Source organism: Lepus europaeus, chromosome 8 (assembly GCF_033115175.1).
Source record: "Lepus europaeus isolate LE1 chromosome 8, mLepTim1.pri, whole genome shotgun sequence".
NCBI lineage: Eukaryota > Metazoa > Chordata > Mammalia > Lagomorpha > Leporidae > Lepus > Lepus europaeus.
Window position 1 is genome coordinate 121114956 of NC_084834.1, and position 22319 is coordinate 121137274.

Here is a 22319-nt window from a genome sequence, read left to right on the forward strand (position 1 = left end):
GGCCACCTTGCCGAGAAGGTACCTGGAGCATGGAGCCTGTTAGATGCTCCTCAGTAATCTGCACCTCCTGGTCTCCTGTACTGCCTCTAACACATGCAATATGGCAAACAGGACAAGATACTCCCAAGATTAGGGGGTAGCAAGCGTGAATTAGGATACTTCTTTCTTGCACACCCTCGCTTGCCTGCCCTGACGGCAGCTGGGTACTGTGCTGTGAGATGTTCTATGGGGAGGCCCCCAGTGCAATGTCCAACAGGAAGTGAGTCCGGCTGACAGCCACGGGAGTGAGCGTGGGGAGGGGCCTGCCCACTGGAGCTCAGGTGACACTGTGGTTGTAGAGAATCCTGGAGGCGGGGCACCCGGCTAAGCCACACCTGGAATCCTGACGCCAGCAGCTGCGAGGTAAGAGCCACCAGGGTTTGTGGCCGCCTTAAAGGAACAGAGGGATGTTTGAACAGACTTGAAGAAGGTGGGGGAGAAGGGCGTGTGGTTGAGACCAAGGCATTCCTCGCACAGAGACGGGCCAGAGCACAGGTCCTGACACAGGAGCCTGACTGAGCGTACGTACGAGGACTGCCACGGAGGCATGGTGTGTAGCAAGCATGAATGAGGCTGAGACCAGGAGGAGATAAGCAAGTTGGGGACAGTGTAGAGGCTGGAGCCAGCCTCTCCGTCTCCCTTAGCCCAAGGTGTCCTTGCCTGTCCCTTATCAAAAGGAATTCGCTGAATTCAGAGTTGTGCAGCTGGCTGGACAGGGTTCTAATCACCAGATCTAAGGAGGCATGTGCTTCTCCAGTGGATAGAACCCTGCTGGCCAGTGCTGCCCGGAGGGGGTTGTTTAGGAAAATTCCAGGTCTGGGGCAGAAGGTAACCGCCACTTACATGACACCCCCAAAACCGACTGCAGCTCCCCAGGCCCTCATAGACTCCCTAAAGAGCACAGGGTCACCAACCAATTGAGAGAAGGTCACAAGCACCAAGAACTTGGACATGAGCTCATCACGCACCTCTCAGCGTGATCTGTAAGACCCTTCACCCCAACTCCTCAGGGGGCCTGGGAATTAAGGAACAGCTGCCCTGGTCCTTGATCTGCACTTTGCAATAAGCACCTACTTCCTCCGGTCACCCTGACGTCAGTGGTTGGCTGTCCACGCGCTGGGAGAGTGGGCCCAGGTTTGGGGGTTCTAGTTAGTTTGGGGTGTTTTTCATGGGACCTGGTGGGATATTATAAACACTTGAGCCTTGATCTGAGAGATTGGGCACTGTTGCCAGGTTTGGGGATGGCAGGCACAGGAGTGGTTATTTTGGGAAGACTGCTCTGGTTTGAGCTGGTAATTGGTTGCAGGGAATAAGGGAGAAGCTGGGACAGTATTAGGGTCACCTTGGTAAGCAATGGGGGAGGTGCCAATAAGAATGCTGCCTAACAGAATTATTACAATAGGGACGGGTTCTGCTTTGAAGGTAGAACCATGCATTGCTTTGTAGAGTGTGGGACAGAGGAGTGGAGGAAGACTCCATGATATTTAACTGAAAAAGTGGGAAGACGGCAGGTGGTCAGGTGTGGGGGTGCCCCAAACCAGAAATTCACCTTTTGCCGTGTAAAACTTGAGACATCTACTACACATCAAATAGAGGTGTTAAGCAGGCAACTGGATATACGAGCCTTGAGTTCAAGGGTGAAGTCTGGGCTGGATACATAAATTCAGATGCTGTCTCTATAAAAACAGCACATAGGGGCTGGCCTTGTGGTGCCGTGCGTTAAGCTGCTGCTTGTGACACCAGTATCCCATTATCAGAGGGCCGGTTCAAGTCTCAGCTGCTCCACTTCTGATCTAGCTTCCTGCTAATGCACCTGATGGCTCAGGTCCTTGGGCCCCTGCACCCATGTGGGAGACCCAGAAGAAGCTCCTGGCTTCGGATCGGCCCAGCTCCGGCTGTTTCGGCCAAGTGGGGAGTGAACCAGCAGATGGAAGAACTCTCTCTGCCTCTCCTTTCTTTGTGTAACTCTTTCAAATAAATAAATAAAAAAAATTAAAAAAATAAAAAGAGCAAAAGACCTCCCTCCCAATACACACTCCAAATAATTTATTTGCATCATGCATGCCATTTGCGTGGACACTTGCAGACACAGTGCTCTGCTTTGCATTTCTGATATAGAAATAGTCGTGTTCCTCGGTCCTGGTCCTGAACATGGTAAACTCTAAATGATGAGTGAAATGAGTGTGTCATTTATTCCAACAGACTGGCATCAGGTCCATCTTTGATTGATGGGGAAGGAAATGTCACCCCAGAGTAACTTCGAGAGCTTTAGGATGGTCTTTGATATATGCAGGCACTTAAGTTAAGGGGGGGGGGGGGGAGGCAGTGCTGTGGCACAGCAGGTTCACCTCTGCCTGCGATGCCGGCATCCCATTCGAGTGCCAGTTGGAGTCCTGGCTGCTCTACTTGTGACCCAGCTCCCTGCCAGTGCTCTTGGGAAAGCAACAGAAGTTGGCCCAAGTGCTTGGGCCCATGCCACCCATGTGGGAGTCCCAGAGAGAGTGAGTTCCTGGCTCCTGGCTTCAGCCGGGCCCAGCCACAGCTGCTGTGGCCATTTGGGAAGTGAATCAGCAGATGAAAGCTCTCTGTCTTGCTCTCTTTCGTTCTCTCTGTAACTCTACCTTTTGAATAAATAAGTCATAAAAAAAGTAAAGTCAGGCAAAAAGGAATCTTAGTGCATTGGCTTCGGTTTGCTACTTAAGGGGCAGATACTCTTAAGGCTCTGGATCTGATGGCTGCTTGGTTCATGATGAGGTTCCTTCCCCAGAGCAAGGGGCACTAAGTGCAAAACTTCAGTTCTGGGTAGACTATAACGTGACAGCTACACAAAAGGCGGAGCTGACACTCTACCCGGTAGGCCAGGAAATCGCAGGGGTGCGAAGGCACAGTTTTACTGCCACTTGCAAGATTTTTAGGATCTGGTTTTGCTTTTGCACGGTGCACTTATAACCGGGAGTGTCTTTCTTTAACATAAACTCTTGTAAGTGTAAACTTTATTCCTAGATCTCCTTGCTTTTCCTGTCATCTGAAACAGACTCAGGTGGCCCCTAACCCAACCCGAGCAGCTACAGAACATGGCTTCCACCAGGAGCGTGTTGGCCACGTTCCTGAAGGCTTTCACTCAAACCCGGGGTCATTTCCCAAGGCTCTAACGTTCTGAAGCAAGGCCAGGAGAGAGGCACCACAGCTGGCTGCCGGGCTGTAACGTGCAGGCAGATGAGCGGGAGCGGTTACTGGCTTCCATGTGACGTGTGAACCTGCAAACCCCTTGGGGAGCACGTGGCACAAGGTTACAGGCTCATGTGACTTCCAAAGGGCATTCTGCTTCCACGGAAATGTAACATTTATTGAGTCCCTACCACTCTGCTCATGATATAGTCCAGTTAAGCCTCCCCTAACAGTTTCCAGGCCTCCCTTCCTGTGTGTGCACGCACACACGTGTAGTTGCCTGCAACCTTTGGGTCCCGTGCCTGGGAGGTAGGCCAGAGGTACATGTCTTCGCTGAAGACATCATGCACACTCATTTTCTTTGAGGAGCAAAGCTTTGCTGACTCAGAGGCGACCCTTCGGCTCTTCCGATGGCTCTGCAGGACGCGTCCCTGTGTCTGCAGACCGTGCGCGTGCGTCAAGCCCGAGCTCTCAGAACAGAAATGGCAGGAACGCTTTCCTGTGCTTCGGGTAGGACACGAATTTGCTTCTGTAGAACTTGTGGCTGAGCCAGGCGGACAGCGTCTGGCTGCAGAAGACATAGGCGATCACCAGCCACCAGGTGAGGTTGCGCAAGCCGAAGGTGACGGCCATGGACACGTAGATCAGCAGCTCGGCCAGGTAGTTGGGGCAGGACACGTACTCAAACCAATCTCCAAAGGGGATCCTGTGGTTACAGTGAATGACCACCCCTGGTGCGGGAAAGAACAGCGTTAGCATCTCACCCCTCCCGGGCTCCCCAGAGACTTACCCACAAAAGTCATCACACACCCCCACTGTCAACCCAGCACGCAGTCAGCTGTCGCGTGCTCGGGTTCCATTGTCCGTTGTTCCCAAGCACAGAAGGAGAGCTGGTCCCTCCAACAATCAGATGGGCACGGGTTCAAGTCCTGGCTCTCCCATCTAGCAGATGAGCCGCGTCCCCTCACCGTGCCTCGGCAGAAGTGTACAGTGAGGATGGGATGAGATGGTGGCCATTGCACCTGGGTGCTGTGGAGCTGTGAATGTTAAGCGCTCAGTGCAGGGACTGGCAGGAAGAAAGCATTCAGGACATATTAAATATCGCTATTCCATTCTGCACATTTAATGTATTATTCCATTACTTTAATATTTAAAATGCCCTCATGGAAATAGAAGGTGGGCTAAATCAGCACAAGCCAACTCGAAGTTCGAGTGTTTCGGCTTTGGCTGGCCGGATACTCATCCTGCAGGAACGCTAACTCCACAAGGCACTCCCAACACGTGGGCACAGCACAGAACGTCAGAGACTTTCAGTGCAAGGCTCTCCTTTGATAAGTGAGAAGAGCAAGACCCAGGAGTCCTGATCTTGCAAAATAATAATAATAATAATAATAAGCAGCGCTTCCTGCAGGAAGGCACAGAATAAGGCGCGGAGCTCAGTCCGAGGGCTGCAAGCCACACGCGGCGGCGGGGAGCGTGCGCGCTCACCTGCTTTGTTCCTCCTCAGGTTGCCGAGAATCACGTGGCACTTGTACTGGTGGGCGGACGACCAGACGAACATGAGCACGCCCAGGATGTGGAACCAGCGTGCCTGCCTCAGCAGATTCTTCCCTATCACGTAGACTGCGGAGGTAAGGATGCACTGTTAGGATGCCCGCGACAGCGCAGCAGCTCGGGCAGTCAAAACAGAACCACGATCAGCAGAACACGGCCATCCCCTTATTCTGTGCCTTCGGGAAGGGAGAGGGGGAGGATCCCGAGCCCACCCCCAAGTCCAGCAGGCAGACACGGTCCCCGGGACTACAGCCTCCCCAGGCACGGGGCCAGCTCCCGCCATCTCTCTTCCTGCGCAGTGAGACCGCCGGTTGTGTCTAGCGCTAAGCCTGGTTTTAAGTCTTCTTCCTTGTGTTTAGCTGTTAGGAAAACGCTTTCTAAAGAAAGCCCTTCCCGAGCTACCATCCCAGCTGTGGCCAGGGAGATCCTGAGTGCAGAATGCTGGGGTGACCAGCTGTGGCCAGGGACCCTGAGGCTAGTAGGGGGTCAAGCCAGGAGTCAGGGACTCAATCCGGGTCTCCCATGGATGGCAGAGATCCCATCACTTGAACTACCAGGAACAGCACTGGCAGGAGTGGGCTGGGACTGGAACCCCAGCACCTTGACCTAGGACACAGGCATCTCCATCACTAAGGCAAACACCCACCCGCAACCCAGCTCCTGACTCGGGAAACAAAGCTGTGCACTGACAACACGCAGGGGCCTGAGGCCAAAGAGCTGACTCCAGGAGGAGAACCAAACACAACGCTATTCCCCGTGGGACCGGCAGGTGGGACTGGCAGGTGATGGCCAGCGAGTGGGACTCCACACGGGCCACCACGTGAACCTGTTTTAGCAATGTGCTCTACAGAGACAACCCTAGTCTTCTGATATTTACCAACTTAACCAAAAGGTATTTTTAGAAGATAAATAAAATCTGGAAAATACGGTTTTAAATCGGATGGGCCTCAGGGGCTAAGTCAGGGCAGGATGGAGCGAGGGTCTGGGAGCTCAAGGCAGGGCCGAGTTCCGCTGCAAACACAGAGGAACTGCCCACAGGAGAAGGCGGATCTGCACAAGGCCAGAACTGCCAGCAGCAGGTGGGAGGGCCTGGCCTGCGTGGGACTGAGTTTTTGGGTCGCTCATGAGTTACGTCCTGAGTGCCGAGCTAATGAGCCACTGCTGCCGGCACGCAGGACAAGGCGGCCCTGAGCCAAGCCGGACCCCGGGCTTTCTGGAGCTCCCCTCCTCCTCACTTGTACAGGGACTTGGTGGAGCCAGCCTAGTTCCTGACGGGGCCCTGACAGGTGAAATGAGCCAGATCAAGGCTGGGCAGGCTCTCCCAAGCCCAGGCTGTTTCTCTGGACGGCACGGCTGGCAGATGCTGCGATGTGCTGTCTCCCCTTGAGTTAGCAACACCAGCTCGCCCCAGGTGACCCTAGATGACCTCTGTTTTGAAGCTTTTAAAAAATGTATTTGAAAGATCGATAGGGAGAGGGAGAGACATAGAAAGGAGGGAGGGAGGGAGGGAGAGAGAGATCGATCGATCTCATTTGCTGGTTCATTCCCCAAATAGTCACAATGGCCAGGTCTAGGCCAGGCTGAAGCCAGGAGCCTAGAATCCCACATGGGTGCAGGGGCCCTAGCACTTGAGCCATCCTCCATTGCTCTCCCAGGTGCATTAGCAAGGAGCTGGATCCTAGGCAGAGCAGCCAGGACTCAAACCGGAGCTCCAGTGTGGGATGCTGGGTGTTACGGCACCGGCTTAACCTGCTACATCACAACACCAGCCCCCAGGTGACCTCATGAGAGACAAGCAGGTGAAACAGAAAAAACAGCTTCGGAAAGGACTGTCTGCCATGGCGGGGTGGGGTGGGGGCGCCCTGCTGTCTCGCCTTGACCATCACAGGGCAGGGAAGAGGGGTCCAGCTGCAGACAGAAGAGCCCGTGACAACAGCAACTGACAGCCCGAGAGCCAGTGGGTGACCCACATGCTTTCTAAAGTCCCCGTGGGCGAGGAACCCAGTACCGTTCACCAGGAACAACTGCTCACGCCCCGGTACCCACGGCGCCGGCTGAATGTCACGGCCAAGACCGGCAGGAAAGAGACACCCAATGAGGTTCAGAGGAATTGGATGGGGAGATGCGGGCTGAGGGACTGGAGCCTATAAATAATTCACGGGTGGAGAAGGGTCAGCGATAAGTCTTTTCTCCAGCCACAGAGGATGTGCGACAGCGGGAGAGAGAGAGAGAGAGAGAGAGAGAGGCTGAACTCCAATCCGAGGCACAAGCTCACTCCCCGCATGTCCTCAGCTCACGAGGAAGGCCCAAGCCTTCGCAGGCTCTCTGGGGTCCAGGCTGAGGGACGCCGGCGAGGGGAGCCCCATCTCAGTCCCCCCAAATGACACGCGTTCTCTATGGGAACACACAGGCTGGTGCAGAGACACGGTTCTGTCCACTAGGCGGCCCAGCCCTCCCCCCAAGTATAACAAAAGCCCCACTAGCTCTGCACCCTGCAAACAAAGGCCAAGCTTGTGTTCCAAGAAGACCCAGTCTCCTAGCCTTCTCAGCTCCTCCCCTCAGGCCGGGCCCTGGAAGAAAAGCTCCCTTGTGAGGTGACAGCCAGGGGACCAAGAGCAGTGCCCCAGCTCCCTCCCTCCCTCCCAGGGTCAGGCCTGCTCACCCCAGGCGCCCCACCCACCTCCCCACCGGGGCTGTCCCTCCCTTACTCTTGGTTCCTCTGATTCGGGCTCAGTCCCCTCCACCCCGGGTCAGCCTTAGGTCACAGGGGCCACTCACCATGGTGGCCGTCCAGCGGTGCCTGGCTGAGCACGGTGAGGCCAAGCAGCACATAGTAGGCCAGCCCGAAGCAGTACTGCACCAGGTGCATGGCAGCTGGAGAGAAGACGCTGACAAAGCAGCACTCGAAGAGGCGGCGTGCGCTGTGCAGCCACACGCACACCAGCACCAGCAGTGCCGACAGTGCGCCCTCGCCGCCTGCTGGCCCTGCAAGGCGATGGACAGGCATGGGCAGCCCTGCACCCCCCGGCCCCCCCACCCCAGCAGCCAGTGGGGCCCAAGAGCTGGGGCCAGCACCTGCGTCCTGTCCCAGGCTGTGCACGCACCACATTGGCAGCCAGGTAGGCACCAGGGCCAGGGAGAGGCTCCCGGAGGGCCTGGGCAGCTCCACATGGTGGGAGCCGGGGCCCCGGGCACCATGGAGCCAGAGAGGGATAAGGCCAGCGAAATGTAGCCCTACATCTTTCAGGATGCTGTTAGGGGACAGTGCGCCTGGGGGGTGCCTCCAGCTGGCCTCACACAGCTCCGCCCCCAGGAAACCTGCTTCCAACTCTGAGCAATGGCTAAGAGAGAGACGGGCGGGCGTGTGGAGAATTTTGCAATCCACCCTGCTGTGCCCTATCACAAAGCCTCCCCCCTGGCAAGTCTCTCCCCGTGCTCAAAGCTGATTCTTCTCGCATCTCCGAGATGTGACCGCAGCCGGAACTGCAGAGCCAATACACGTTTCAAGGCCAACCCGGGGGACGCTTGAGAGCTGTCCCCTGCACACAGAACGACTGCTTCATCAATTTATCAACAGTTCTAAAAGTGTGGGAGAACAGCCAGTGCTGCGCCAGCCCAGGGAAGTCGGCAGGGGCGGGGCTCTGGTCTGCTGGCAGCACAGGACCTGGGGATGTGGCCTTGGCCACCCAGTGCGACTCCGGTGGCCCTCAGGCTCCCTCCCCAGGCTGTGCTCAGTCAGGCCAGAAAGGCCCAGAACAGCGTCGGCAGGCAGGAGCCGGGCAACGGGCTGTGATGGGCCGGGGAGTCCTTACCTTGCACTTGCGTGGCCCCCAGAAGTCTGAGCAAGCCGTGAAGCCAGTGTGGAAGTGGCGCGGCCAGGAACAGAGACTGCGTGAGGAGCCAAAGCAGGAAGCCGTTCCACAGCACTGAGATGACGTAGAAGTGAGAGAAGTACCTGCGGGAGGAACCCAGTCAGGCGGGTGTCGGGCAGAAGACCGCGTTTTTACCTTTTTCCTCCATTCCTAAAGATGCTCAGATGACCACGCCCTGAACTTGGGAGGCCTCTCTGAGGTTAACAAGCACCCAACCGACCTTGGGAAATTTACACTGAGGTCAGTTCCAACCTCTCTTATCTCTGGGTGGCAGACGGGGCTTCCGCTCCCCACCAGGGGCTGGCGGGACCCTGCAAATGGCAGCCTGGCTCGTGCTGGCACAGCTGAGCACGTGCGAGGTCTCAGAACCCTGGGCGACACTGCAGCAGCGGCCACACGGCGGCTCCCCAGCCCAGGACCGCACCAGCACAGCCGCCCAGGGCTCCAGGGAACCCTCCGAGGGCTTCTGATGGTGTTTTTCTCAATCGGGACTCAGCTATGTCACTTTTGCTAGGACACGACAAGCAGCACAATCCTACAGCCAGGAAGGAAGCGGCTCCCTACAGGTCTCTCGGGGTCTGTGTTGTACAGGAGCTGTTTACAAACCTAAGGCAACCCAAAGCACAAAACCAATACGATTTAACCTGGCAATGTCCATTTAATGTGAAAGACGATCCTGATTTGCCGAAGTGAGGTCACTTCACTAACAGGTTCCCATGAAGCCCACTTCCCTATACTTTTCCTGCCACAGGGAGGAAGGTTTTGGAGTTTGGGGGTTTTTGAAACAAACTGCCTATACGAGACATTCATCTTGGGAATGAGACCCAAGTCTGCAGGAAGTTCATTTCATTGACCATCTCTGGTGCTGCAGCTGGGAGCCAACTGGACCAGTGCACCTGCTCCGGGGCCACACACAGGCAGGTGGCCACACAACAGCCCCTAAGCTGTGTGAAGAGAGTCATTCTCACCTCCAGGCTCAAAACCGGTTTTCTCAGAAGCTCATGGCTTCATGGTCAATCGCCACCCTGGGTTACGTTCCAGGTCGTCTTTAACCCATGCCTTCCTAGAACCCAGCCAAGCGCGTGGACTCCTGGGAAGCGGGCTGCTGGTTTCTGAAGTGGCCACTTAACCTACTCCGTTTTTTTCACAAACACTTAGCACTCAGAAGGTGGTGGGCAGCCTTCCAGGAGTGGAGCATGGTGGCCAGTCCAGGACTTGAGGGACCTCTCGGGGGACAGTCAGTGCCGGGGAAGGGGACAGAGAGGGTGCAGGGAGGTGGCTGGGGGTGGGCGGTACAGGACGGACTCGGCCGCCTGGGGCAGCGACTTCCTAGGCGACAGGAATAGTGACTGCAGAAGCACTGAGATGAGTTCCCTTTGGTGCAATGGATTTTTCATAATGCCTCTACTGTGACAAAACTATGTGTGGGTTTCTATTTTTTTTTTTTTTTGCATCAAAATAAACTCATACTTATTGCGTGAACTTTCCAAAGCACCCTCATATTTACACAGAGCCTCTTGTATACTTTAAGTCATCTCTAGATGGCTTATGCTACATAAATAAAATATGCTACATAAAAAAGTTGCTGTAGGCTGGCGCCGCGGCTCACTAGGCTAATCCTCCGCCTTGCGGCGCCGGCACACTGGGTTCTAGTCCCAGTCGGGGCACCGATCCTGTCCCGGTTGCCCCTCTTCCAGGCCAGCTCTCTGCTGTGGCCAGGGAGTGCAGTGGAGGATGGCCCAAGTCCTTGGGCCCTGCACCCCATGGGAGACCAGGATAAGCACCTGGCTCCTGCCATCAGATCAGCGTGGTGCGCCGGCCGCAGCGCGCTACCGCGGCGGCCATTGGAGGGTGAACCAACGGCAAAAGGAAGACCTTTCTCTCTGTCTCTCTTTCACTGTCCACTCTGCCTGTCAAAAAATAAAAAAAAATTAAAAAAAAAAAGTTGCTGTAGTGTATTGTTTAGGGAGTAATGACAAGAAAAATCTGCACGTGTTCCGTAGAGATGCACATTTTTTGTTTTCCATCCACAGTTGGGTAAACTGCTGGATTTGGAACCTGCCAAGGCAGAGAATTAACCGCAGAGTGACACCAAGAAAACCAACGATGCTGACCCACAGGTGGCACAACTACTCGACACCGCACTGTGATACGGTGGTGCCTGTTTCTAACACACCAGCTGACAAGATCTGGTGGTGAGAGGTCAGTCAGAGTGAGACGTGGCTTTCTTCCCTTCCCCGTCTGCATCCCACCCACGGGGACCCCCTGGACTCCAGGGGAGAAAGTTCAGGCCGCTCTCTGCCGTCTCTCTGCCGTCTGGGCCCATAGCAACCTCAGCGCTTCCACACTGTCCGGAGCCACTTGGAAATTTTAGAAACAGAAGAGCTTCCTTCCACACTGGCAGTGCTGGATCTCCCGTTCCAGGTCACCTAGTTTTTTAGATTTTCTAGGAACTCAAAACTCCTGGAACCAGAAGGAAGCAAAGCAAAGCAATCATCACCTTGACAACAACAACAAAAAAGTAAAGAAAAACCACCCCTAGCAGACAGGGCAGTGCAAACATCCTAGGAACTGATTTAAGGCCTTATTCCTGCTTCCTTAGGAAGAAAACTGATCTCAACAACACCGAAGCACTACCGTACGTGCAGAACTGTGACTGCCAGCTGCCTATTTCTTTCTCTTTTTTTTTGACAGGCAGAGTGGACAGTGAGAGAGAGAGACAGAGAGAAAGGTCTTCCTTTGCCGTTGGTTCACCCTCCAATGGCCACTGCGGCCGGCGCGCTGTGGCCGGTGCACTGTGCTGATCTGAAGGCAGGAGCCAGGTGCTTCTCCTGGTCTCCCATGGGGTGCAGGGCCCAAGCACTTGGGCCATCCTCCACTGCACTCCCGGGCCACAGCAGAGAGCTGGCCTGGAAGAGGGGCAACCGGGACAGAATCCGGCACCCCGACTGGGACTAGAACCCAGTGGGCCGGCGCTGCAGGTGGAGGATTAGCCTATTGAGCCACGGCGCCGGCCTGCTGCCTATTTCTTAAGAATAGAAATTATAGTCTTATTGTCATTGCTAAGCCGATACTACATTTTGCATAAGGAAAAACATTTAACTGTAAGTCTCCAGGTTCAGGTTACCAAGTAGTGGCAAATCTGGATTAACCAAGAGAGTGCCAAGGGGGTTGGAGCCTGGGACCTGAATTCCCACAGGCCTCTAGGCCACCTGCCAGCGCTGCAGCTCGGGACAAGGGACCTCTTCTGAGTGTCACATCTCTAGCGAGGGCAGGTCTGTCATGAAGCTTACACGGGGAAAGATACATACATGCAGGAGGCATCGCCTTCGAGGGGGCTTCAAAATGCTCACGGAAATGGCCGACATGAGAAAACTATGCAAATTTTTTTTTGTACCAAAATAGATGTTAGTGAGGACATTTTGGAAAAATGCAGAGAGGCATAAAAGCGGCTGTAGACTCAGGGCCGGTGTTGTGGCACAGAGGGTTAGGCTGCCACCTGCAACACCCACAGCATCTCCTATGGGCACCGGTTCGAGTCCCGGCTGCTCCACCTCCAATCCAGCTCCCACCTAATGTGTCTGGGAAAGCAGTGGAAGATGGCCCAAGTGCTTGGGTCCCTGAACCCATGTGCAAGACCTGGATGGAGTTCCAGGCTCCTGGCTTTGGCCTGGCCCAGCTGTGGCTGCCGCAGTCATTTGGGGATCTTTCTCTGTCTCTCTGCGACTTTCAAATAAATACATAAATCTTTGGAAAAAAATGCTTTCATTATTGGCTGGATGTGTACCTTCTCAACACAGTAGCAATCACAAGAAGCCCAGAGAGCATCCAATCACGACAGCCCTGTACAGGGCAAGGCACCAAGTGTGTTCCTCCTCCTTCCTCCAGGGACATGGGCACCCCTTCCAATATTCTGAAAATAAACTGCCACAGAGCAGAAAAGGAAGTACGCAGTCCAACCTCAGAAAGGCTGGCAGCCCATTTCTGTTTAGAAAAGAACCTGTAGAATGGGCCAGTGTTGTAGCACAGCAGGTGAAGCCTCCGTCTGCAGTGCCAGCATCCCCTGTGGGTCCCAGCTGGAGTCCCGGCTGCTCCACTTCTGATCCAGCTCTCTGCTGTGGCCTGGGAAAGCAGCAGAAGATGGCCCTAGTGCTTGGGCTTCTGCACCCGCATGGGAGACCTGGGAGAAGCTCCTGGCTTCGGTCTGGCCCAGCCCCAGCGATTGCAGCCGTTTGGGGGGTGAAGCAGCGGATGGAAGATCTCTGGATCTTGATCCAAACCCAACCCCCCCCCCCCTCTGAAACTCTACCTTTCAAATAAATAAATATTAAAAAAAAAAAAAGAGTCTGGCCAATTTGCCTTGCACACGACTACAGGGATGGTTCCCAACGTTCTTGAGAAATGGAATTCAAAGATGAGTTCATTGTGGTGCAAAAATCTAGAAATTCATGTACAGGAGGGAGCTGATTAGGAAGAAAACTAGAAGTGAATGAAAACTTTTGTTTTCCAGGAACTTCCCACCTAGTTTCCCCAGGGCCTCACTCCCGTTCTGCTCACGGGGGGTGGCCCGCTCGGTCCTCTCGTGGTCTGCGGACGTGGGCATCAATGCCACCGCCGGGTGCACACACGGTCTGGATTCGCGGTCAAACGCCGATCTGAGCCGAATCTTAGAGAAGACGCCGCTCTGCCGCTCCCCCAGATCAGGGCGCGGCCGGCCCTTCCCTCCCACGTCCTGGATTCACACTGGAGGCCAAGAGACCGTGCCCTGAACTTGGGGGTGACATCTGCTGCAAGCCGTGGACCCGGGCCCGGGATGCGGCGCGCCCCCAACGCGCTGCCTGCCACCGAGGGGCCGCGTCGCCTTCGCCTCCACGCGCCCAGGCGCCGAGCCCAGAGCGCATTCCGGGCGATGGCCGGCAACCCAGCCTCCGTGGAGACTCCAGGCTCCGTGCGGCCGCTCCCTGGCGTCCGCGGGCGCGCGGCCACTGCGTCCCCAGGGCCATCGCGCGGCCGCGGGCAGGAGCCCACCCGTCGCTCCGCGTCCCCCGGCTGCGCCTCTGGCGCCAGGGGCACCGTTACCTCTTGGGGACATCAAAGGCCCGGCAGACGGCTGGGCGCGGCGGCGCCCCGAGCTTGGTTTTCCCGTAGCGGATGAGGTCCTGGAAGAGCGCGTAGCCAGGGAGCAGGCCGGGCGGCAGCAGCTGCAGCAGCAGGACCAGCAGGAAGGCGGCGGCCAGCGCGAGCCACAGCGCGCGCAGCGGGCTCAGCGCCCACAGCGCGCCCAGCGCCCAGGGCGCCATGGCCCGCGCGCCCGGCTTCCGCGCTGCCCGGCCGCCGCCGCGGGCCGCCGTGTGCGGGGCGGGACGTCGGTGACGCGGCCGCGGGGCGGGGACGCGCCGGCTCCGCCCGCACCCGCTCCGGCCGGCCCGCGGTGGGTGGACGCGCTGCGGAGCACGCAGAGGCCGGCGAGCGCCACGCGGCGGCCTGCACCTGCAGGATCTTCAGTGGAGAGAGGGGCCGAGAGCGAGGGAGCCAGGGATCTCCACTGCCCAGAGCGCCGCCACGCCTGGGGCTGGGCCAGGCGGAAGCCAGGAACCAGGACCTCGGTTCAGGTCTCCCGCGTGGGTGCAGGGGCCCAAGCACCTGGGCCATCGTCGGGGCCTTTCTCAGGCACATTAGCAGGGAGCTGCGCCCCGCCGCCCCGTATGGGATGCAGACGACGCCACAGGCAGCCGCTTTACCCGCTGGGCCACCCCACGCGCAGCTTTTCATTATACACGTTCCCCGTGATCTGTGCCAAGACCCCGTGTGTGCTTCCCGGGCGCATTAGCAGGGAGCTGGATGGGAAGTGGAGCAGCTGGGACAGGAGCCGGCGCCCATATGAGATCCCGGGTTGCAGGTGGCGGCCTGATCCACCTGCGTCACACCGTGGGTTCCAGAGGTGTGTAGGCAGATTTAATTGGAAGGCAGAGTTGGAGAGAGAGAGAGAGCTCCCATCTGCCTCTTCACTCCTTAAATGTTCACAACCGCTGGGGTAGTGGGGGCAGGCAGGAGCTTCATCAGCACGTACCACGTGGATGGCAGGGGCACGGCATTCCTGAGATTGCTTCCAGACAGAATCACCCCCCCCCCCCCCCAGGTACAGGGTGGGAAGCTCTGCTAAGCTCCCTCCTGCCCCCTGCAGGGCGAGGACTCGGCTGCCAAGGTCATCAGACAAGGGCAGGACTTTTGATGGACAAACGCTGGTCTGCCCTCAAGGCTTGCTCCCTCCTTCCACTGCACAAAGTCCCATTATCTGCAGCCCCTCTCACACGCGTGGGCTGACGTCTGCTAGGCTGACGTCTGCTTAGCTACCCAACACGTGGAGAAGAGGGCAGAGCTGTCACCTTAGGATGTTGGGGACGTGCATAATGTAAACTCACGAAGTAGAAAGCCACTAAACTGCGCAAAATCAGACAGGCAGGAGGGTAAAAATGCATTTAAAAACCAGCAGTTCTAGTCTTGCAGCCTATAGAAGCAAAGTTTTTAACTCCATCAGCTGCCTCTTTCTTACTGCTACGTAGCTCCGTGTAATGATGCTATTTCTTCTTATCGATTTTAACCAACATTGATTTTTTTTGTCACTGTATACAGCCATTTAGTTCTTTCAGGGACTTTTAAACAAGCCTTTGCAATGTTAATCAAACAATTATTGTATGCTTGCTTTTAGGCAGGCATCCCTAGGGACGGCGAGGACAGAGGAGTCACTGCCTGTTTGGAGCTGGCACTCTCGGAGTGGGGTGGTGGTGAGCGGTGGAAGGCTAGGGGGAAGCCCACCCTTCCCTGTCTCCCCAGTGCAGGTGGGTGACCAGTGGGGTTGTCAGATGTGCGAGGCTAGGTCACCTAAGGTTCTCCAGTCGCTTTGCATCCATGGGCTGAAGGATGGTCCACCTAGCACAGCAGCCAGGACAGGGGGCCATTGTGAGACCCAGGGTGTGTGCAGCAGGGGTTGGCCCTTTCCTTGTTTCCTGACTGTTCTTAGCAGCTCTGTACAAAGTGTGTGTGGGGAGGCGGGGTTCCATTTCTACTCCAGCTCTTAGAGAGAGAAAGGAGAGAAAGGGGAAAAGAAAGAGTGGGAGAGAGAGACAGAGAGCTTTTCCCAGTTGTTGGCCTCTTTTATGAGGTCAACGGGAGGAGAGGCTACCAGCATTGCACCTCGCCCCACCCCAGGTGATGGAGATACATCTCTGGAAGGGAGTGGTTTGATTGACAAGTGCACGGGGGGGGGGGGAGCTGGTGCCTCCTGCCCTAGCACACAGAGATGTGGGGGACATGAGGACATCTTTCTGGAGGAGCTGCTTGGTAATCTTTCGAGGGGCCCGAGCTTCCTAGGGTTGGGGGGTTCTCTGACCATTATCTGACCTGGGAAAGATTTGGAACAAGATTGTGGTATCTGTGTGTGTTTGCAGGGGAAACAGCAAAGACGGAGCCTGGAGGGAAAAACATCCCGTATTTTTTGGTTTGGATGTTAATCAGTAGGTACAGTTTAATTTTTATATTTTTAAAGAGAGACATAAAGGGGTGCTGGTTCACTGCACAGAGGCCCACAGCAGCTGGGGCTGGGCCAGGCTGAAGCCAGGAGCCAGAGCTTCATCAGGGTCTCCCACGTGGGTGGCAGGGACTCAGGCACTTGGGCCATCATCTGCCGACCTCCCAGGTAGCACCTTAGCAGGGAGCTGGATCTTAGCAGGGGCAGCTGGGACTTGAACCAGGGATAAGGAAGCAACTTGAGCTACTGGGCCAAGCTCCTGGAGGGCGTGGTTGGTATTCAGAGACTCTTCAGTGGAGGCCAGTGGCTGGACTGGAAGCCATCAGCCAGACCCTACTGAGAGCATTTGGGAGTGTTCAAGTCCTTACTGGAGGGAGTTCTTTTCAAGGTGGAAAACCAGGCTCAAGTCTGTTAGGAGCATAGGCCATGCCAGTAGGTGCCAGGCACTGCTTTGCTCCTCTTCATTCCCTGGGCAGCCCTGCGTGCCCGGCAAACCACTGACCTTGCTGCAGTGAATGGCAATGGCCTTGGGCCAGCTGCTCAGGCCCTAGACTCCAACTTCACTCTGATTCCCGTCTGTCTCTCCCAGCCGAAATACAACCTGTCAGCAGTGTAGCTGCAAAATGTCAGTGCAGCTCAACCGGCCTTGGAGTCAGTGCTTGGCTGAGGCTGTGTCCTCTCAGTAAATAGGAGAACAAAATAGAAGGTGAGAGAACCGCGAAGAAGCAAAGCTGCCATTATTTGAGAAGAGTACAAACCTCCAATACTAGGGACTCCACCGGAGACTACAGAAAGCTGTGAGAAGGGACAGGTGAGCCCAGTGAGGCTGCTGGAGACAGAAGGACAATTTACCAATGTCAGTTATTTTGGTTTCCCAACAGGAAACAGAAGATAAATGTTTTAAAGGCACAATTTACAGGGCTGGCATTGTGGCACAGTGGGATGAGCCGATGCCTGTGACACTCGCATCCCATATACGTGCTGGTTCGAGTCCTGGCTGCTCCTCTTCTGTTCCAGCTCCCTGCTAATAGGCCTGGGAAAGCAGCGGAAGATGGCCCAAGTGCTTGGGCCCCTGCCGCTGATGTGGGAGACCAGATGAAGCTCCAGGCTCCTGGCTTCAGTCTGGCCCAGCCTTCCCTGTTGCCACCATTTGAAGATTGAACCAAAAGATGGAAGATCTCTCTCTCTCTCTCTCCCTCTCTCTGCCTTTCAAATAAATAAATATATCTTTTAAAAGATGCAGTTTACGATGGCAAAAAAAATAGGTGTTTAGGAATAAGTTTAATAAAACATCTGTAAGACTTCTTCAAATAAAATAAGAAAATGTTACTGAACTTGAAGAAAATGTATTTGGAAAGAGAGCTATAACACATTAACAAATTTGAACTCAATATAGTTAAGTCTCCAAACTGATTTATGAAATAGAGGCAATTCTAATGAACCCCAACTTTTTTGGAACTTGGCAAACTGAATCTGAAATTCATACAGAAGTAGGAGGAGCTACTGGTGGCCAAGGCACACGTGAACAAAGAGGTTAGAAGACGGGCACTGTGAGATACCAAGACCATGGTATGTAGCAGGTAAAGCCGCCACCTGCAGTGCAGGCAGCCCACATGGGCAATGGTTCGAGTCCTGGCTGCTCCACTTCCAATCCAGCTCTCTGCTCTCACCTGGGAAAGCAGTAGAAGATGACCCAAGTGCTTGGGCCCCTGCACCTGCGTGGGAGACCTGGAAGAGGCTCCTGGCTCTGGCCATTGCAACCATTTGGAAAGTGAACAGCAGATGGAAGACCTTTCCCTCTGTCTCTCCTCTCTCTGTCTGTACCTCCACCTTTCAAATCAATCAATCAATCAATCATTAAAAAACATACCAAGACCCCTGTGGAGTGTGATGATTACATCCGTGTGGTACAGCAGTCAGTACAGACATGGTGGGGGCCAGGCACAGATGCCTCGTATATAAACAAGGTTGCAGGATACATCAGTGGGCGAAGGACAAACTTTGCAAGAAATAGGGACAGGACAAATGAGTAAACCCTGAGTGCCTGAGACAGAGCAGAGAGAAATGAACTCGGTCCTCATATCATAAGAACCAATTCCTGGTGCAATGTGATGTAGTGTGAGAGGCAGGTACCTGGCACAGTAGTTAAGATGTTGCTGTGATGTCACATCCCATACTGGGGTCCCTGGGTTGAAGTCCCAGCTCCACTCCGATTCCAGCTTTTTGCTCATGCAAACACTGGGAGGCAGTAGGGGATGGTCCAAGTAGTTGTGTCTCTGCCACCTGTGTGGGAGACCTGGCCTGTGTTCCTGGCTACTGACTTTGGCCTGGCCCAGCCCCAGCTTTTGAGGGCATCTTGGGAGTGAACCATCAGATGGGAGACTGCCCTCTGTTTCTTTCTTTGTATCTTTGCCTTTCAAAAAAAGGAAAAAGACTTAATAATCGAGGGCAACCTTCTCAAAGGTATCACAGGAGAGTATTTTCATGATGTCACAGTAAGGAAGGTTCTCTTCTTCAAGATATAGAAAATAATTAGAGGAAGACATCAATACAAGTACACTCTGCAAACTTCAACCTAAAATCTCTGGATGAAAAGGCACCACAGAGTGAAATACAAAGCTCAAGCAGGAAAAGGTACTTGCTATATATACAACTAATAAAAGATTAGGATCCTGTACATTAATGTGTTTTTTTAATTTTATTTTTTAATTTTTTTGCCAGGCAGAGTTAGACAGTGAGAGAGAGAGTAAGAGAGAGGGAGACAGAGAGTTATAGACAGTGAGAGAGAAAGGTCTTCCTTCTGTTGGTTCACTCCCCTAATGGCCGCTACAGCTGGCACTGCGCCAGTCCGAAGCCAGGAGCTGGGTACTTCCTCCAGGTCTCCCATGCAGGTGCAGGGACCCAAGCACTTGGGCCATCCTCCACTGCCCTCCTGGGCCACAACAGAGAGCTGGACTGGAAGAGGAGCAACCAGGACTAGTACCTGGCACCCCATCTGGGACTAGAACCCCAGTGCCGGTGCCGCAGGTGGAGGATTAGCCAAGTGAGCCACGGCGCCGGCCCCCTGTACATTAATGTTTTTTTTTTTTTTAAAAAGATAATCCAATAGGAAAATGGGCAAAAGACTGAATAGGCACTTCTCAGAAGAGGTATTCAGATGACCAATAGACACACGAAAACATAACTTTTTACATTAATCATCAGGTAATTGAAAATTAAAACGACAGCAAAATACTGTCCTTCTTCAGCATGTCAAGCTGAGAACATCTGCAGTTAGCAGTGTTCAAGTCCAGGAGCCGCTGGGACCGCCGGACACCGCCAGGGCAGGATGAATTGCTGTGACCATGTTGGAAGATAGATTGGCATTGTCTAGGACAGCTGAAGCCACCTATTCCCTGACCCAGCAATTCCTCCCTGGGGTGTGTACTAGAGAAACCCACATGTAAGTGCACCAGCGGACAGATACAAATATTTGAAGAACACCCCTAATGGCTTAACACGGGAAACCTTTCAAATGTGTATGGACAACAGAACAAGTGAGTGCCATGGGGCATGCTCATACAGCCCAGGACCACAGAGCAATTAAAGAGAACCCGCGGGGGCTGGTGCTGTGGCATAGCAGGTTAAGCCTCTGCCTGCAGTGTCAGCATCCCGTATGGGTGCAGTTCGAGTCCTGGCTGCTCCACTTCGATCCAGCTCCCTGCTAGTGTGCCTGGAAAGTCAGCAGATGATCAGTGGGCCCTGCCACCCACATGGAAGACCTAGATGGAGTTCCAGGCTCCTAGCTTTTGGCCTGGCCCAACCCTGGCTGTTGTGGCCATGTAGGGAGTGAACCCATGGATGAAAGATCCAACATCTCTTTATCTCTGGCTCTACCTTTCAAATAAGTAAATAAATACATCTTTAACAAAACTAAACAAGGACATGAATAATATAAAAGACAGGTAAAGTCGCTTACAAGGGAGAAAAGTTTGTGTTCCAGAGGGCACATAGGAGGGCCTTCTAGAAGGGGCCTGGCAATGTGTGGTGGCCTCCTGGGTGGCTGTAGTCTCTGTCACGCTGTCTATTTCTGTGCTGTGCACGTTGTGTGACAGAAAAGCACGATTCTGTTCTGACCACTTCCCACCTCTGCATGGTGGCTCCCCTGGTCTGAGGACTTTCCCTCTCTCTATGGCACTATTATGTATTCATTTTAAAGATTTATCCTATTCATTTTAAAGGGAGAGGGAGGGAGGGAGGGAGGGAGAGAGAGAGAGAGAGAGAGAGAGAAATCTTCTATCCACTAGTTCACTCCCCAAATGGCTCCAACAGCCAGGGGTGGGCCGGGCTGAAGCCCGGAGCCAGGAACTCCATCAGGGTCTCCCACGTGGGTGGCAGGGATGCAGGTCCTTGGGCCATCACCTGCCGCTCCTCAGGCACATTAGTGGGGAGCTGGATTGGAAGTGGAGCCACCGGGCAAGGTCCCGCACAGTCCATTTCTGATGAGGCTTGCGTCCGTGTCCTCCCTTGATTCCTCCACTTCTGTGCAGGAGGGGAGAGAGCGAGTGAGCCAGCCTCCCACTGTCCCCTCTTGTGAGGACATTCCTCCTCTGGGAGTCAGGGCCCCCCGCCTCTACAGCCCCTTCCTGTTGCAGGACAGCCACACTGCGGGCTAGGGCTGCCACGCTGGGATTTTGGTGGACACAGGCGCTCCTCTAACTACACTGACCAAGACCCACTGCCTTCCACAAGGAATGTTCCTGCGCCTGGGATGCTCTGTCCCCAGGGCACTGAGGGGCTCGCCCCCTCACTGCTCCGAGGACATTGTCCATCTCTCCAGTCACTGCCACCGCCTCCCCACACCTGCATTTCCTGCCGCTGCAGGCCGTGCCATGCATGCCCATGCTTGCCTTTGCCCATTGTCCTTGCTAGCATGTCAGCCCTCTGGGGACCCAGAGTTTTGCCCGTCTTGTTTGCTAGAGGATCCTCAGCTGCCACAATAGGGCCTGGAACCTGGGGACCTGGGTGCATGTTTATGGAGTGAGTGCCGAATGTTAGCAGCAGGGGACAAAGGGGCCGAGCAGCAGCTGCTAAAGCACGCTATTGGGGAGGGGGCCATGAGTGCAGCAAACCCAACTGGAGAGCCCCTGGCCCTGGAGACACCCACTTGGGTAGGACGGACTGCCCCTCACTTGGGCTGATTTTCCCTTCTGGGACCCCTCTGCTGTGCGGCCTGGATGAAGTCACCCACGGCCAGTCCTGGACCAGCGGGAGCACCTCTCTGCACTGTCGGGGATCGACCAAGAGCCAGCTCCATGGAAGCTTCCCAGCACCGCCTGCTACAAGCCTCGGGCGGACAATCCAAACCACCTGGCAATCCTTGGTGTTGCTGGCTGCACCGAGACCTCACACCACCTCCTCACCCGCGTCACCTGTCCCCTTATGCGGTGGTCTTTCCCTCTCGGCAGGTGAGCCGAACTCTGAGTTCACAGAGGCCATCCCGAGGCACCCAGGGCTGCACCTGCCCTCTGCTTTCGGCTAGTGGAGCCTGAGCAGGTGACTTGTATCTGCTGTCCCCTCCTGCCGGGAAGTTTGTCCCACACGTGGGCCTGCCACTCAGCCGCCCTGGTCGGCATGCCTGGGCCTCGAAGTTCTGTCTCGGGGTGAATTGTGTGCCCCCACCCAACATGCATCTGTTGAACTCTTAATCTCTAGCAGCTCAAGCCGCTGGCTGTTACAGAAGCCATCGTTAGCGTGGCCCTCATCCAGTGTGGCTGGGGGTGGGGGGTGGGGAATCCAGACACAGGCGAGGAGACAGGGAGAGTGCCAGGGGAGGCTGCTTGGCTCTGCCAGCCCTCGGAAGGGACCAACCCTGCCTCCCTCCCCATCGACCCTGGACTCCCGATTGTGAGACAGCCCACGTCGGCAGCCCTCGGCAAGCGATGTAGCCCATGCGAGGAGGGGACTTTACAGTTCCTGAGCCCTTGGCTCGGGGCCCTGACCCGCAGGTGCTCTGGGCTGGGTGCTCTGCCCACCCCAGGGAGTAAAGGAGGGAAGAGAGGCTCCGGCCCTGGTTCTGCTCTGTGGGGCAGCTGCACGGGGGCCAGAGGGAGAGGCGTAGCCGTGATTGGGGGACAACCCTGCAGGTGATGTGGCTCCCCGTCGGGCCTCGGATTGGC

The 22319-nt window shown here is 55.3% G+C and overlaps 1 protein-coding gene across 2 annotated transcripts; it reads right to left on the reverse strand.

Annotated features, from left to right (window-relative positions):
• Positions 1–2067: 2067 nt before the first annotated feature.
• Positions 2068–13941, reverse strand: SRD5A3 (steroid 5 alpha-reductase 3). Of its 2 annotated transcripts, none has more exons than XM_062198818.1 (5): positions 13713–13941; positions 8574–8716; positions 7540–7746; positions 4696–4830; positions 2068–3938 (listed from the first exon to the last, which is right to left on the reverse strand). In XM_062198818.1, exons 1-5 carry the CDS (start codon positions 13931–13933, stop codon positions 3679–3681), a joined length of 966 nt encoding a protein of 321 aa, XP_062054802.1. In that variant the 5' UTR covers positions 13934–13941; the 3' UTR covers positions 2068–3678. The 2 variants fall into 2 exon arrangements, with proteins under 2 accessions (XP_062054802.1, XP_062054803.1); XM_062198819.1 differs by lacking the exon at positions 13713–13941 and adding an exon at positions 12421–12911.
• Positions 13942–22319: the final 8378 nt, after the last annotated feature.

What these genes read in the sequence shown, in the direction of transcription:
- SRD5A3 (XM_062198818.1), bottom strand. Translation starts at nt 13,933, where the DNA reads ATGGCGCCCTGGGCGCTGGGCGCGCTGTGGGCGCTGAGCCCGCTGCGC. An exon ending in GCCTTTGATGTCCCCAAGAG is followed by an intron (nt 8,717 to 13,712) that starts GTAACGGTGCCC and finishes TTCCTCCCGCAG; the next exon opens with GTACTTCTCTCACTTCTACG. An exon ending in GGGGGCCACGCAAGTGCAAG is followed by an intron (nt 7,747 to 8,573) that starts GTAAGGACTCCC and finishes ATCGCCTTGCAG; the next exon opens with GGCCAGCAGGCGGCGAGGGC.